The sequence below is a fragment of the Penaeus japonicus genome, unplaced genomic scaffold (genome assembly GCF_977035675.1).
Source record: "Penaeus japonicus unplaced genomic scaffold, GWHDUDI00000001_assembly GWHDUDI00000023, whole genome shotgun sequence".
Taxonomy (NCBI): Eukaryota; Metazoa; Arthropoda; class Malacostraca; order Decapoda; family Penaeidae; genus Penaeus; species Penaeus japonicus.
In genome coordinates, this window is record NW_028234425.1 from 12,989,964 (window position 1) to 13,004,963 (window position 15,000).

The following is a 15,000-nucleotide window of genomic DNA, read 5'->3' on the forward strand; positions in this document are numbered from 1 at the left end:
TGGTGAAACGTTCGTGCTGTACAAACATGCAAACCAGTCCATGAGAAATGACTGCTAGTGAATAAAATGATTTCCGTGTTATTCAACATACAATGATACACTATCCATATAACAAATGCCTTTCTCCCGTGATTAATGCAGGTTTGGACTAAGTGGGGGACAGTGCCCCGCCGTAGGAAAATTGTAGTCTAGAAAGGTCATGAACTACATCGGCAAGTTCATATCCAACTTCAAAGATTTCTACAATGAGATCAATGCTGCAACTTTAACAGGTTAGTTTGTCGGTTTCTCAATTGTTTCTCTCTCTCTCTCTCTCTCTCTCTCTCTCTCTCTCTCTCTCTCTCTCTCTCTCTCTCTCTCTCTCTCTCTCTCTCTCTCTCTCTCTCTCTCTCTCTCTCTCTCTCTCTCACCCTCCCCCTCCCTACCGCCGGGCTCACTTCAGCCTCGTCGCCTTCTCCTCGTTCCCTTTATTAGCACCCTTTCGTATGCCACGGCTTCTCTCACAGTCACCGCCGAACCCTCATGTCACAACTTCATGTTAATGTATTAGCATATTTGCGCTCATAATACTACACTCCTTCCCATGCGGTAAAGGCTTGCTTCGCTAACGACTGCCCATTCTCCTTTGCTTGGTTCCTTAGCCGCTTTTTTGTTAGTAGCAAGGGAGCCGAGGAAACCATGAGCGCATAGCCACTCGTGGGTGAACAGTACATATGGCACGCGCCAAACACTTGGTTTCTCTGACACTCGCCTGCTACCACTTTCTCTTTTTAGTGTTCTGTTATATAACTCTCTTTCTCTTTCTCTTTCGTTTTTTCTTCTCTCTCTCTTTCTCTTTCGTTTTTTCTTCTCTCTTCTCTTTCTATCTTTCTTTCCCTCTCTCCCTCTCTCCCTCTCTCCCTCTCCGTCTCCCTCAGCCTCAGCCTCTCCCCCTCCCTCTCCTTCTCCCACTCCCCCTCCCCCTCCCCCTCCCTCTTCCCTCCCCATCCCCATCTCTTTTTTCTCCCTCTCCTCCTCCTCCTCCCTCTCCCTACCGGCCTCTATCCTACGCAATTTATTGTTGCGAAGAAGGACTGATACAAATTTAAGAGGGTCACTTTTTACTACAGTCTGGCCATTATACCCCTTTTCCCTTTCCTTCGCATCCCACCCTTCCCCTCCCCTTTCATTTTTTTTTTGCCTTACCTTTATAATTCTTCCCTTTTCTGCCTTCCCCCTTTCTCTCTCTCTCTCTCTCTCTCTCTCTCTCTCTCTCTCTCTCTCTCTCTCTCTCTCTCTCTCTCTCTCTCTCTCTCTCTCTCTCTCTCTCATATCACATCATCATTTTATTTATGATGGCATGGTTTCTGGGGTTTCTCCCATTTCCAAAAATGCTGATAATTCCATGATATAGGTATTATTATATTTTAATTGAGTTTTAAAAACTTTAGTTGGAAGAAAAAAAATGTATTGGATATGTTTATATTAATGTAATTCATATGGTTCGTTGGATGAAAATGTTGTTTGATTTGAAGGTCCGTATTTTTTTTTAATGTGCTATCTTACGTGCAGGTGCCATCGATGTGGTTGTGGTACGGCAGGAAGATGGCTCGTACATCAGCTCTCCCTTTCACGTCCGCTTCGGCAAGATGGGCGTACTACGGAGCCGAGAAAAAGTGGTAAGTAAAGAATCCCTTTTTGGCCTTTCTGGTAGCTCTTCGTAATGCGTCGAGTCGAGATCATTCGTGCTGCACTCTCATCCCTCCTCCCCCCTCCCCCCACCCCCACCTCCCCCTTCTTAGTCGTTGTATGTCGTTCATAAAATCAACAATATCCGTAATCTCATTGGTCGTTGGTTTGTCATTCATAAAGTCTAGGTTGTTTGTTCTTCACTCTCCCTCTTTCCCGCTCGCGTCGGATGCAATTCACGGAGTCTTGTCTTTTGTTTTGTTTTGTTTATGAAGATAATGGCTGTTGACCTTCATCTTTTGTCGCGATGATTTTCTTCCCACGATGTTGATGCTCTGGTGCGAAGGCTGTACCACCTGTTTTGGGGTGGTGGGGAGGCTGTCCCTTTTGTTAGGCGGCTTTTGTTGGCCGCCCTCTTGTTGCTGCGCAGGTCTTTTCAAACTATTTGGAGTTTTAGGAGCTTTTGCTAACCGTGTGAACTGCCTTGCCTGGCTTAAAGTACTCGCGTCGACCGGGTAGCTTACAGTCACACACCTTGCTTATGCAAACAACCTGGTTAAGGAACTTCGCAGAAATGAAAGATAGAAAGTTATATAGTAAAGTCAGGTTAGAAACGCAGGGCTTGGAGGAGGTACGTGCAGATTACACCATAAAAGGGTTTAATTGCTGAGTCTTAGGTCATTAGGTCAGTGGGATCTGGACGCAGAAGCCATGTCCTTGCATAAGAAGTCTTCCAGATGAGCCCCCGTCTACGTAGTGGCACTAAGGGAGGGAAGTATGTGCATATCTTAGGCTCTATTCCCCGGCAAGGTGAGCCTCACTCTCGTTAAGTAACCCACCTTGGTATGCGGTGTCGTTGTCATGATGGCTCTCATGCATGACACCAGAAGGGGGAGGGGTGGTGGTAGTGGGGGAGAGGAGAGGGGTGAGGGGTGAGGGGTGAGGGGTGAGGGATGAGGGGTGAGGGGTAAGGGGTAAGGGGTGAGGGGTGAGGGGTGAGGGGTGAGGGGAAGGGGAAAGGGGTAGCTGGATAGATGTGGAAACAAGAATGTTGTTTATGGTTAGAGTTGGGATATTGATAAGAGTGAGATACGGACAGATATGGAATGAGATTCAAGGTTGATCTCAGACATTGACGTCAAGGTTGAGTTATTTAGGAATATGAACAGAAATCTTGGTCGTTGTCTTAGTGCCGGATAGAGGAGGAGGAGGAGGAGGAGTGTGGGGGGGGGGGTCGGAAATGGAGAGGGACAAGCGATAGGGAGAAGGGTGTGAGGCGTGAATTGGAGCCATTATGGTGTAGCGTGTCAGGTATGCGTGAGATACCCTCCAAAGCCCTATGTCTCGTGGGAATCGAAGGCTCCGAAGAGTGTCTACCAAACCTCGGTTCCTCCACAATATATTGATTATGTCTCAGGGGTTCCTGGAGGACATGACTGGTTCTTTATATAGATAATACATCCACTGCCGAGTTGCGTTCTCTCTCTCTCTCTTCTCTCGTCGACCTTCTTTCTTCTCTCTCTCCTCTCTTCTCTCTTTTTCTCCTCTTCTCTCTTTTTTCTCCTCTCTACTCTGTTTTTTCACCTCTCTTTTCTGTTTTTCTCCTCTTTCTACTCTTTTTTCACCTCTCTTCTTTCTTCACCTCTCTTTTCTGTTTTTCTCCTCTTTCTATTCTTTTTTCACCTCTCTTCTTTCTTTATTCTCTTTCTACTTTTTTCTCCTCTGCCCTCTCTTTCTTCTCTCCTCTCTCTCTTTCTCCTTTTCTACGCAACTTTGTTTCCTTCGACCACCCGGGACGGAGTCGAGTGCAAAGGGGTGTGATAAAAGGATATAGTGAAGAGGACGGGGGTGTTGAAGGGCCTTGGGGGAGTAACTTTGTATGGGTGCGGGCGGGATCGGGTCAGGTTGTGGATGCAGCCTAGTGTGTCCCTTGTTACTAGGACGCCAGGGACAGGGACAGAGCAAGACTGGGGTCATATGACTATGTTCTTAGAAGATTGTTTCAAGGGGATTTTGTCAAAAATATAGGGTTGTGGTTGTGTAAACTTTCTTAAAACATTTTTGTTGCCTTCTGTACCAACTCCGTCATGGGTACTTAATTAAACAAGTAATGTGGAGGTAAGTTCTGTCGATACTGAACCTCGAGTGAACTGGGCTCACAGATTTGGAGTACTGAGCCTGAGTAAATGGATTATGTAGGTGTGGTGTATTCTGAGCGGTCCACGAGTCTCCTGTAGTATATTGAAACACGATATGCCTCGTTCCTGCGCCGGAGGAAAGGGGGGTGGCGAGTTTCTCAGCATTTTTTTCTTCCTTTAATTTTATCAACGCGTTAATACGGTATTAGAAACACAGTTAAAAGATAAACGGCCCTACGCGAGGATTACGATGTTGAAGATATGACGTGATATCACCAGGCAGTCTTCATTTAGATGATCTCAACAAAGGGAACTGTTTGATTGTAAAATTTTCACCGGTATGGCTTTAATATATATATATTATATAATATATACATATATATATATATATATATATATATATATATATATATATATATATGTATATAAAAAATATATATATATATATATGTATAAAATATAATAAAAATATATATATATATATATATATATATATATATATATATATATATATATATATATATATATTCTTGATTGTTAGTTATGTCGAGGGACCTCAATACTTTTTACTGGCAAGGTACCGTACCTTAAGATGGATTTAGTGGGACATGCCTGTAATCCGCAGCTGATCCACGTTAACCCTTCCCACTGGTGACGCTAAGAAGGCGAAAGAGAAGTACTAATAAAGAAAAGAGAATTAACTGATAGAATACAATATCCCATTTCTTGTGAGTTACTCCAGATAGGCAGTGGTACAGTCGGGTTGTTTTAGGCTCGACGGTGATCTGGAATGCTGTGAACACTTCGATAATATTCAAATCATCTCGTATTAGAGTAGTGAAACACTTTTTCTTTCATGAACAATGCGTGTGGTTCAGTTTTGCTAAGACCAAGGGTAGGTTATTCACTCCTGAGGCATGCATTCCAAGGCGGTAGCTTAGGCCTAACAAGTCCTTCGGGAACGGCGGCCTTGGAGGAAAGTTCAACCAAACTAGAAGTCGATGAACAATTAGAAAGTAAGAGTGCGTCTGGCCATAACTCCTCAGTGCTTTTATTGGCACCCGTCAGAGGTGTGACGTCACGCCAGGACCCGAGGCTATGTCCTAATAAGTTACTTGAATCGAGTGGAATCTGCGCACCAGGTGAGCACATGACATGACAGTACGCCAGGACACCTGTTTTTAACCTCCCCCCTCCCCCCTCTCTTGAGCCTCCCTCCTGCCAATAGAGTCATGTGGTTGTAGCATTCCTTGGTGGTGAGGCTCCTGCCAAAAAACACGTGTTGGCGGAAGGGGGGACCTGGGAGGATCTTTGTGTGAATGCATGTGTGTGTGTGTGTGTGTGTGTGTGTGTGTGTGTGTGTGTGTGTGTGTGTGTGTGTGTGTGTGTGTGTGTGTGTGTGTGTATGTATGTATGTATGTATGTATGTATGTATGTATGTATGTATGTATGTATGTATGTATGTATGTATGTATGTATGTATGTATGTATGTATGCATGTATGTATAGATATATGGATGTATATTATGTATGGATGTATGTATGATGCATGTATGTACGGCTGTATGTGTATAAATGTATTTGCATGTGTTCACGTTGGGCGAGGATGGGTGTCCACCTGCACTTGCATTTGGCCAAAGAATGAACGAGGCAGATAGAGCGCCGTGTTGACACATCTCGCTTCTTCCTTTGGTGGTGTCGAGACGCACATGTGGCACCGTTAATCCTACCGCACATTTTCAGGTCTTTGAACACTTGTTTACAAAACCTGTTATTTTTTTAAATCTTACCTCGTTCTTCAGATTAATCGGTTTAGTCTGTTAGTAATCGGATGACTGACTTTGCCAATAGGAATAATCAGCACCAAACAAGAGTCAGCGAAAGTATTTAGATACTTTAAAGTATTGGCATTTGTATTTCACACGAGGACATACTTGGCTATTGGCGACCGACCGGCGGCTGAGGTATAATACGCAATTTTCCTGGCTGGCACTCGCCCCTCCCCGATCATCACTCGTGGCACTCCTAAAAAAAGATGAAGTCCTGGCCAAGCAAGTACTGCGCCGGCTACGTTGAGAATGGCAATTGCAATAGGGATTTTTAGCCGTACGGGAAGTGCACTGTTCAGAGAAGCGGTGATAGAGCACTTCGTCGGATGCTAATGGCGGCGAGTTGATGCGTTTGGCTATTTTTAGCTTATTATCGTGTTTTGTCCTTCTCGTTATCAGCACACCTCGAGAAATAAATGATTACTTCAGAAGATGAAAATTGCTTAATCTTCACGTAACGTTTTTAGTAGATATTTTGTGTAACGAGGTTCATATTTATTGATTCGTTATTGATATTTATTTTATTATTATTATTATTATATATATATATTTATATTTATTTATTTATTTATTTATTTAGAGCACATTGTCTTCAGTAATCAGTACATTTTTTATCTTGTTAATATTCTGCGAATAGAGTGCCATCGATAAAGTAAGTTTGCTGAATAAATCTATTCAAGACATTATGTTAAATTTGGTAACCTTGATGTCATCATAGCCAGACCTGTTAAAAATGTTATCTCTCATCGAGGCCAAAGTCCATGTATGTTATCCTGCTCCCCTGTCCACGCCTCCGATAACATAAACATTGTCTTATGTCTCTCCTCTTCCTCATCATTGATATCATTTTATTGTGTCGAATGGGTCAAGTGATGCATTTCCGTTATTTGTAAATCTTTACCTCCTCCGAGAAGGAATCCGAACGGTGTCCTATGCTACCTCCCCCCCCCCTCCCGCCCTCCCTTCCCCCGCGTCACCCTGAAACAAAGCCTGAGGTGGGTGTCTGACTTGCCACTATTGCTTGCGTGGGTTTACGGGGGGGGCGGGGAGGCATGTTGCCCTGTGTCGCGTGCAAGGTGTATGTATGTATGGTAATCAGCGGTGATTCAGTCAAGTGTAATTACTTGAATGTTATTGGATCGCGTGACCCTCATTATGTTCAATTATTCAGAAGGTCGAGCTTGAGTGTGGTTTCTATTTTCCAATCGCCTTTCGGCACAGAGTGATTAGATGCCAGTCGAGTAACGCCCCCGCTGGAACGACGGGGATTATCCTCTCGTTGGATGTCGTTTCTCGCGATGCTGCTGTGTGTTAATGTTGGATTGGAAAGATCTTTAAGAATCACTCTGTGTGGATAGTTAGCATGTTCTTGATTCTGCTCTTTTGCTGTGGTTTATTGACCAGTGGAAGCATATCTGTTATTTGGAATTCTTACGATCAAGGAAAAGGAATGTGGACGATGTGCACAAAAATGTAATATTGTAGGGGGCGCTGCCTCAGGATATGACAAACAACACTTGAAAATATAAAAAGGAGACAGGTCTAAAGAAACAGCGCGACAGAGACAGAGAGAGACGGGGAGACAGAGAGACAGAGAGACAGGGATAAAAAGAGCGGGAGACAGAGAGACAGAGAGACAGGGATAAAAAGAGCTGGAGACAGAGAGACAGGGAGACAGAGAGACAGAGAGACAGGGAGACAGAGAGACAGAGAGATACGGAGGCAGAGAGATACGGAGGCAGAGAGACAGGGAGACAGAGAGACAGGGGCAGAGATACAGACACAGACACAAACAGACAGAGAAAGACAGAACTCAAAGGTGTTGGCAGTTAGATATGATACGGTCAAAGTTATACGGTGGCTCACCACGTGTCGAAGCGGTAGGCCTATGGAGGGAGGAAAGGACGATGATATCCGCCGTGCGTTACACGAGGCGTCGAGGGGGCGGGTGGGGGAGGGGAGGGAGAGGGGCAGGTTGTTTACTTCTCATATGGCCGTTGTGAATGAAAGCCATGCCCTCTTGCCCACCGTATTGTGTTTTCCTCCGCAGGGCGAGGGGAAAAGGGGGGGGGGGAGCAGGGTCCCTGGGTGGGAAAGTACCTCCGCTGGGATCCCCCAATCTCCTCTCTCTCTCTCTCTCTTTCTCTTTTTTTCTCTCTCTCCCTCTCTCCCCCTCTCCCCCTCTCTCTCCCCCTCTCTCTTCCCCTCTGTCTTCCCCTCTGTCTTCCCCTCTGTCTTCCCCTCTGTCTTCCCCTCTGTCTCCCCCTCTCTCTCCCCCTCTCTCTTCCCCTCTCTCTCCCCCTCTCTCTCTCCCTCTCCTCCCCCTCTCCCCCCCCTCTCCCCCCCCTCCTCTCCCCCTCCCTCTCTCTCTCTCTCTCTCTCTCTCTCTCTCTCTCTCTCTCTCTCTCTCTCTCTCTCTCCTTCCTTATCCCTCCTTCCCTCCCACCCCTCTCTCTCTCTCCCTCCCTTCCCTCTCCCTCTCCCTCTCCCTCCTCTCTCCCTCTCCCTCTTCTCTCCCTCTCCCTCCTCTCTCCCTCTTCTCTCCCTCTCCCTCCTCTCTCCCTCTTCTCTCCCTCTCCCTCCTCTCTCCCTCTTCTCTCCCTCTCCCTCCTCTCCCTCTCCCTCTCTCCCTCTCCCTCTCTCTCTCTCCTCTCTCTCTCTCCTCTCTCCTCTCTCTCTCTCTCTCCTCTCTCCTCTCTCTCTCCTTTCCTCTCCTCTCCTCTCTCTCTCCCTTCCTCTCTCTCTCCTCTTTTTCTTTCCTCTCTCTCCTCTCTTTCTCCCTCTCCCTCTCCCTCTCCCTCTCCCTCTCCCTCTCCCTCTCCCTCTCCCTCTCCCTCTCCCTCTCCCTCTTCCCCCTCTTCCCCCTCACCCTCACCCCGTCCCGCTTCCTCTCTCCATTTCAGCATGTTTATTAATAGCTCGCATTATTCGCCGCGAAAGAACCCCGTTTAGGAGGAGGCTGATCCCGACCGACCTTACGCGACTGAGCCGAGATGCCTTCATGAGCCAACCGGAAAGACCGCTGGGAAAGTTAGCAGTTGGCATTGCGACATTTCCGAATCTTGTGGTATAAATATGACTCGGTATTTGCATCGCGGTGGGAAAAATCAAAGAAAGAAAGAAAGAAAGAAAGAAAGATGGCGGATGAGGATTTTCCGCGTGCTGCTTCGGTGGCCGATAAATCTGCGAAGCTGAGCGCCTCGTTTATATGTCGCGATCACGCCAGACCCGTCTCTGAGTAAGGTGACGTCACTGCCGCAGTGTCGTCTGCCGGAGTGACGTCACCGCAGATCTCGCGACGGAAGGAGGGTGGGTGGGGGGTTGGGGGAATGGAGGGGATGGGGATGGGGGGGATGGCGCGCAGGACGTACTTTCCTCTCTGATTTCATGGGAATTCGGTTTTCTTGTCATGCTGAATATCTTGATTGTAAGTTTCGTTGTCTTCTTTTGTGTGTGTGTATTTAGAATGAAAAAATGTTATATTAATTAAAGACGATATTGATTGCATATCCTTCAGTAGGTTTGGCTGTGCTTGTCTATAACCGATTATGCTCGCACACGCCCGCATTCACTCACTCACTCACTCACTCACTCACTCACTCACTCACTCACTCACTCACTCACTCACTCACTCACTCACTCACTCACTCACTCACTCACTCACTCACTCACACACTCACTCACACACTCTCTTACACACTCACTCACTCACTCACTCACTCATTCACACTCAGTCACTCACTTACTCACTCACTCACTCACTCACTCACACTCACTCACTCACTCACTCACTCACTCACTCACTCACTCACTCACTCACTCACTCACTCACACTCACTCACTCACTCACTCACACTCACTCACTCACACTCACTCACTCACTCACACTCACTCACTCACTCACTCACTCACTCACTCACTCACTCACTCACTCACTCACTCACTCACTCACTCACTCACTCACTCACTCACTCACTCACTCACTCACACACTCATGCACACACACTCGCACTCACACTCACACTCACACTCACACTTACTTACTCACACTCACACTTACTCACTCACACTCACTCACTCACACTCGCACTCGCACTCACTCACAAGTCAAAAAATGCTAGGAGGAAGCTTTCCGTGGGAAACATGACTGCAAGAAGCGCTTTGCTGTTGTTTACCTGCATCTGTAATTACCGACGGAGGGGGGGGGGGTCGGCAGGGATAGGGATAGGGGGATAGGGGGATAGGGATCGTCTGCAGTCTGAGGGGGGTGGATAGGGGGGTTGTCTGCGGCTGTTGTGGGCGTCGTGGTGTTCCCGCTATGCACTTAGCGTTCGCTCTTACGGCTTTTTAATGAAAAATGACCAATACAGCGGCTGGCCCATCGCAAAGTTAACTCGGTTTTTTCATTATATATATATATATATATATATATATATATATATATATATATATATATATATATATATATATATATATATATATATATATATATATATATATATATATATCTATATCATGTATTATATATACATATAGTTTGTGTGCGCGTGTGTTCGGTACTTGATAGGGCTTGTGAGTAAGATATCCTGTCACGGGAGAAAGTGGGAAGAGATACGCGATCTGAATGTTTTATGGCGGCTTTGCATGTATGAATTGAGCGTTCTCGTTGATGTTCATCACAGGGGATAAGATGCAAGAGAAAGCACAAGGCAAAGCAGTGAACGCGGCATTGGCATAGCAACATCTACCTACACAGAGTGCTTGATGGTACCTAACTTACACGGCTGCCGGGGCCCCAATATTGTGTCCGTGTTACCGCGCGGGCTGAGGGTCACCCTGGTGATATCGTGATACTCGTGCAGCGCTTTTACTTAAGCGTGACTGTTTTCAATAGCGAACATTCGTGTAGAGTTATATATATGCTAGAAAGTGTGCCTTGTCACGTGCCTTAGGATCTGCCGATTGTGAGCACAGGTGGTGGCGGAAAGTGCGAGTACGTTGTGACTCTGCAACTCTGACGGAAGTAGTCATCATGAGCAGCCAGACCCCTCGCTGCCGGGTGGGGGCGAAAGGCTAGGATTACTCACTCCGATATTTTTTAGGGATTTTTTCTTATCTCTTCCCAGTAAAAAAAGAGGAGAAAAAAGCTTGGCTTTGGGTGGAGTGCAGAGGGAAGTCCGTTTACACCGTCTGCGTTTGAAATCCCATCCCGACACCAACCGTTGGCCTCGTCACCACTCAACGTTGCACCGTCATTGTGCCTCAGCCGCCCTCCTGCCTCCGCTGGCACTCTCATGGCTGCTGCCTCATTTGCCCGTATTTTTTTTCTCTCTCTTTGTATCCGCGCGGCCCTTAAAGCTGTGTATCCTTAGCACTTTCGCCGGAATGGTAATCCCGGAACGTCTTACCGAGGGCAACATCTCCATGCCCATGTTAGGAGAGGAATGGCTCTTCTTCCCTTTCGCCTAACCGCCTCTTGGTCGCCGAGGAGCAGGGGCAATAGACACGTAACGAGCGCAACCGCGTGTTCCTCGTTCCTTGAGGCGGGGCTCGCAAAGGGACGTCGACCGCAGATGTTAGCTTGGTCTGGCGTCCGCGGAAGGAAGGAGAGAAGGAAGAGGGGAAGTTGCCTGGGAATCGCCGCGCAGCCATTATGCAAGAAGTGCCACAAGCCGCAGATACCTTGTAATGACACCTGGCTGCTCGCGTTGAGCCTCTCGACCTCGTTAAGACGGCTCGAGAGATCTCTGTTGTTACGTTCTCGCGCTGCACGTCAAAAAAGCCCGAAAGAAGTGCTTATTCAACATTAGCAACATCGCCGATACTAAAGATGAGCTGTATCAATGGTAATGGATTATGCCATTGTGAAAGTTACGATCATGGTTGTTGGCCATACGGTAAAAAAATCAGAACCTGACTGAAGACGATTTGAATGAAGCACATTTTTTCCTCCATAGCATACGTCCCGTAGCTATACCGGTCACTTATTATAGGGAAGCACGTGCATGCTGTCATTGGAGCTAAAGATAGCCGGCACAGCTGATTGCCCAGTGACGTAATAAGTTCGTTGTGCGGTGGGTTCAAGACCTTGATGAAAAACGTGAAACTCAACGCCAGCTACAAGGATTCGTCTGACATGCTGAACGCTAGGACTCTCGACTTTACTGCCACTGGTATCTGCTGTGTCTGGGCGCACGAGTGTAGTTCTGGAAAGGTCGTTATTCTGCTGCCGTTTAGATTAGCCGTCTGGCAGGCACCAGATGACCCTCCTCCACCCTCCTCCCACCCTCCGCCTCCTCCTCCTCCCCTCCTCCTCTCCCTCCCTAACCTTTCTCCATCCTCTCCCCTTCTTCCCCCCTCCTCCTCCTCACCTTCTCCACTTCTTCCCCTCTCCTCCTCCTCCTCCCCCCTCCCTTCCCCTCCCCTCCCCTCCCCTCCCCTCCCCCCTCCCCTCCCCTCCCCTCCCCCTCCCCTCCCCTCCCCTTCCTTTACTCTCCCTTCCCCTTACCCTCTCCCTCCTTCTCCCCTTCACGCCTCTCCTGCCCTACTCCCCCCTCCCACCTCTATCCTCCCACGCGTCACCCCGCCTGCTGACCCCCCCCCCTCAAAGCTCCCGTGATGGAGCGAGACCAATCGGAATGCAATGCTCGCGATATGGACATGGGCGCAGAATCCACAAGGCGATCGAAATGCGAGAGCCGTCGCGAAACACGATTGCCTTCGCTCGAAGAAAAGAAAAAAAAAGGTTTTGATTCGAGCGGTAGCAAAATAAAAGATGATCGTATTTAAGAGTCTTGCTGGCCATGAGCGAGGGAGGGAGAGAGCAAGGCCGGGCAGTAGTGGTGGAAAGGGCATGTTGACGGTACTTTCAGTTCTGGATCTCTGTTTTGTCTCCTGCTTTGTCCTTTGCGTAGTCGGTTGGTTTGGTCTTTTAAATTAAGTCTCTCTCTCTCTCTCTCTCTCTCTCTCTCTCTCTCTCTCTCTCTCTCTCTCTCTCTCTCTCTCTCTCTCTCTCTCTCTCTCTCTCTCTCTCTCTCTCTCTCTTCCTCTCTCTCTCTTTCTCTCTCTCTCTCTCTTTGTGTGTGTGTGTGTGTGTGTTTGTGTGTAAGACAGACAGACAGACAGACAGACAGACAGACAGACAGACGCACAGACAGACACACAGACAGACACAGACAGACAGACAAATAGATAGACAGACAGAAATGAGAACCATAGAGAGCCATAAAGAGGTCCAGAGGCAGTGAGTGACATCCAACAAAGAGAGCCTTGCCCACAATGTCTAACACCCATTCAGCGTGTCAAAAAGTCGGCTCTCTCCAACGGCCCCGGTCTTCTGCCCATGAGCGCATTACATTCACTCCAGCAACGTGGGAGGTTAAACAATTTACTCCGCGCTACCGTGCAGCATTTCCAGATGTGAAAGGAAAGCAGTGAATTGAAAAAAAAATATCCCAGCATATTTATATAGTCTTAGGAGATGGAGATGGATAATAACACACACACACACACACACACACACACACACACACACACACACACACACACACACACACACACACACACACACACACACACACACACACACACACACACACAAAAACAAACAAACAAACAAACCGATAGGCAAAAGCGCCATGACCTCTAAATTCGTATGACGACTTTGACCCCCTGGACCAAAGCTCAGATGACCTATATCTAAAAATTGCGGTTCTAGGTCGTTGGTGTGTTTACCGTTGGGGTGAGATGCTACAGGATGAAATTGTAATTGTTTGTGGCGAGAGAAAGGAAACGGCGATGTATAGGGGATGACGTGGATAAGGGTGGGGGTGGGGTGGGGGTGGTGGCCGGGGTGTAGGCTAGGCTGCACCTAATAATTAACTGTAACCAAGGCAGGTAAAAGGTCGGAGGTTGGGATGTTTAGACGGCGTTACAAGTCTACCAGTCTATTCAGTTTGTATGTTTTTTTTTTTTTTTTTTTTTTTTTGTAAATATGTATACTGATATGGGCGTGATCGTTTTCTTAACGAATTGGAGAGTGCGAGTCCAGTAGCATTGAGGAAAGGGGAGGGGCAAAGGATAGCGTGGAGTCGCGGCAGCTGGAGGTCATCAGCTGACGTTGTTTACCAGAGTACGAAGGTCGATACGTCCCAGTGCTGTTTCAATTATCATATTTGTTAGGATTATATGCCAATAAGGGGGCCGGGATATGTCTAAATATAATTGGATAGCCTTTTCACATCGGCCGCATTGCCAGACACTCGGCGGGAAGAGCGAGAAACACGTTTGCTTCGAGTATGTATTTTTCCCTTCCAAGTGTCTGTTCAGCCTCGGTGCTCCGTCCATGTCCCAATATAAAGAGGCGCTATAGAGATAGTAATCCCTTAATGCACTTATGATTCGGCGAAACGACTGGGAAGTTTTACGGCATGACTCAGTAGAGAGTAGGGAGAAGGGAGGAGGGGAGAGGAAGGTTGAGAAAGGTTGAGAGAGCAGTTGTGACTGGTTTGGGACGGGTCGGTCTGGTCACGTGATCTTGCGTTTCCCGCCCAATACCCTACTCCGCCCTTTACTGCATCACTGCACCTGGTTCATCCCTCGCCCACTCCCTGTCTTCCGTATGGGTGTTCCGTGGAACCTTTTATGTTATATCCACTCATGCTCTCCGCTTATTTATCTTACCCCCCACAACATGAGTTTCTCATATTACTAGCTTTTCGGGGCCGTTTATCAGTGTCCATTTTAAACTAAGTGCCACATCTGCTCCACCCTCCCCGCGGCAACACTTTCAGCACTCATTACGTAGGCGCACTGCCTTCCTGATACGCAATGTTGCCATATTGCATCGTTACGTCATGTGATCGCATGCCCCCTCCCTCCTCTCATGTGTTAACCCCCCCCCCACACACACACACCACTGCAGTCTGAGTTACGCCCAAAGGTATCCCTCGTTTCCCTGAATGGAATGGACACACCCAATTTACTTTCCTCAATCCTTTTCGGTAATTACCTCAAAGAGCAATGCGTTTCTGTAGTTATGATTTCTCAGTATCTTTTCTACCCCCTTTTCCAATGTTACTTATGTTCTAGAGAAGTAGTGACTATTAAATGTAACGTAGTTCGTAATGTGCATACCACATCGCTGCTGGTGGCAAGTGTTGAAAACACGCAATGCAGTTTGATGCTCAGCATGAATGCATCACCGCTGCCATCAGATTATTACCATTGCACTCCCCATTTATCACTCCCAAGTAGCAGCTCCTCTACTAGGACTGGTCGCGACCCGTAACAAACAATATATATAATAGAATATAGAATGCACAAAAATCGCTAGCCTATTTTATTTATTTGAATTTCATGTAATG

General features: G+C 47.2%; 1 protein-coding gene across 7 annotated transcripts in view; it reads left to right on the forward strand.

Annotated features, from left to right (window-relative positions):
• Lpin (phosphatidate phosphatase LPIN) overlaps positions 1–15,000 on the forward strand; it is a 38,093-nt gene that overhangs the window by 4,616 nt on the left and 18,477 nt on the right. For all 7 annotated transcript variants that reach the window (XR_015192141.1, XR_015192140.1, XR_006224348.2 and 4 more), the window contains exons 2-3: positions 142–272; positions 1,552–1,658. Coding sequence is in view for 3 of the 7 variants with exons in the window: in XM_043035379.2 (XP_042891313.2) it covers positions 200–272; positions 1,552–1,658 (180 nt within the window). In the remaining 4 variants the exon portion in view is untranslated. The remainder of the gene's footprint in view (positions 1–141; positions 273–1,551; positions 1,659–15,000) is intronic.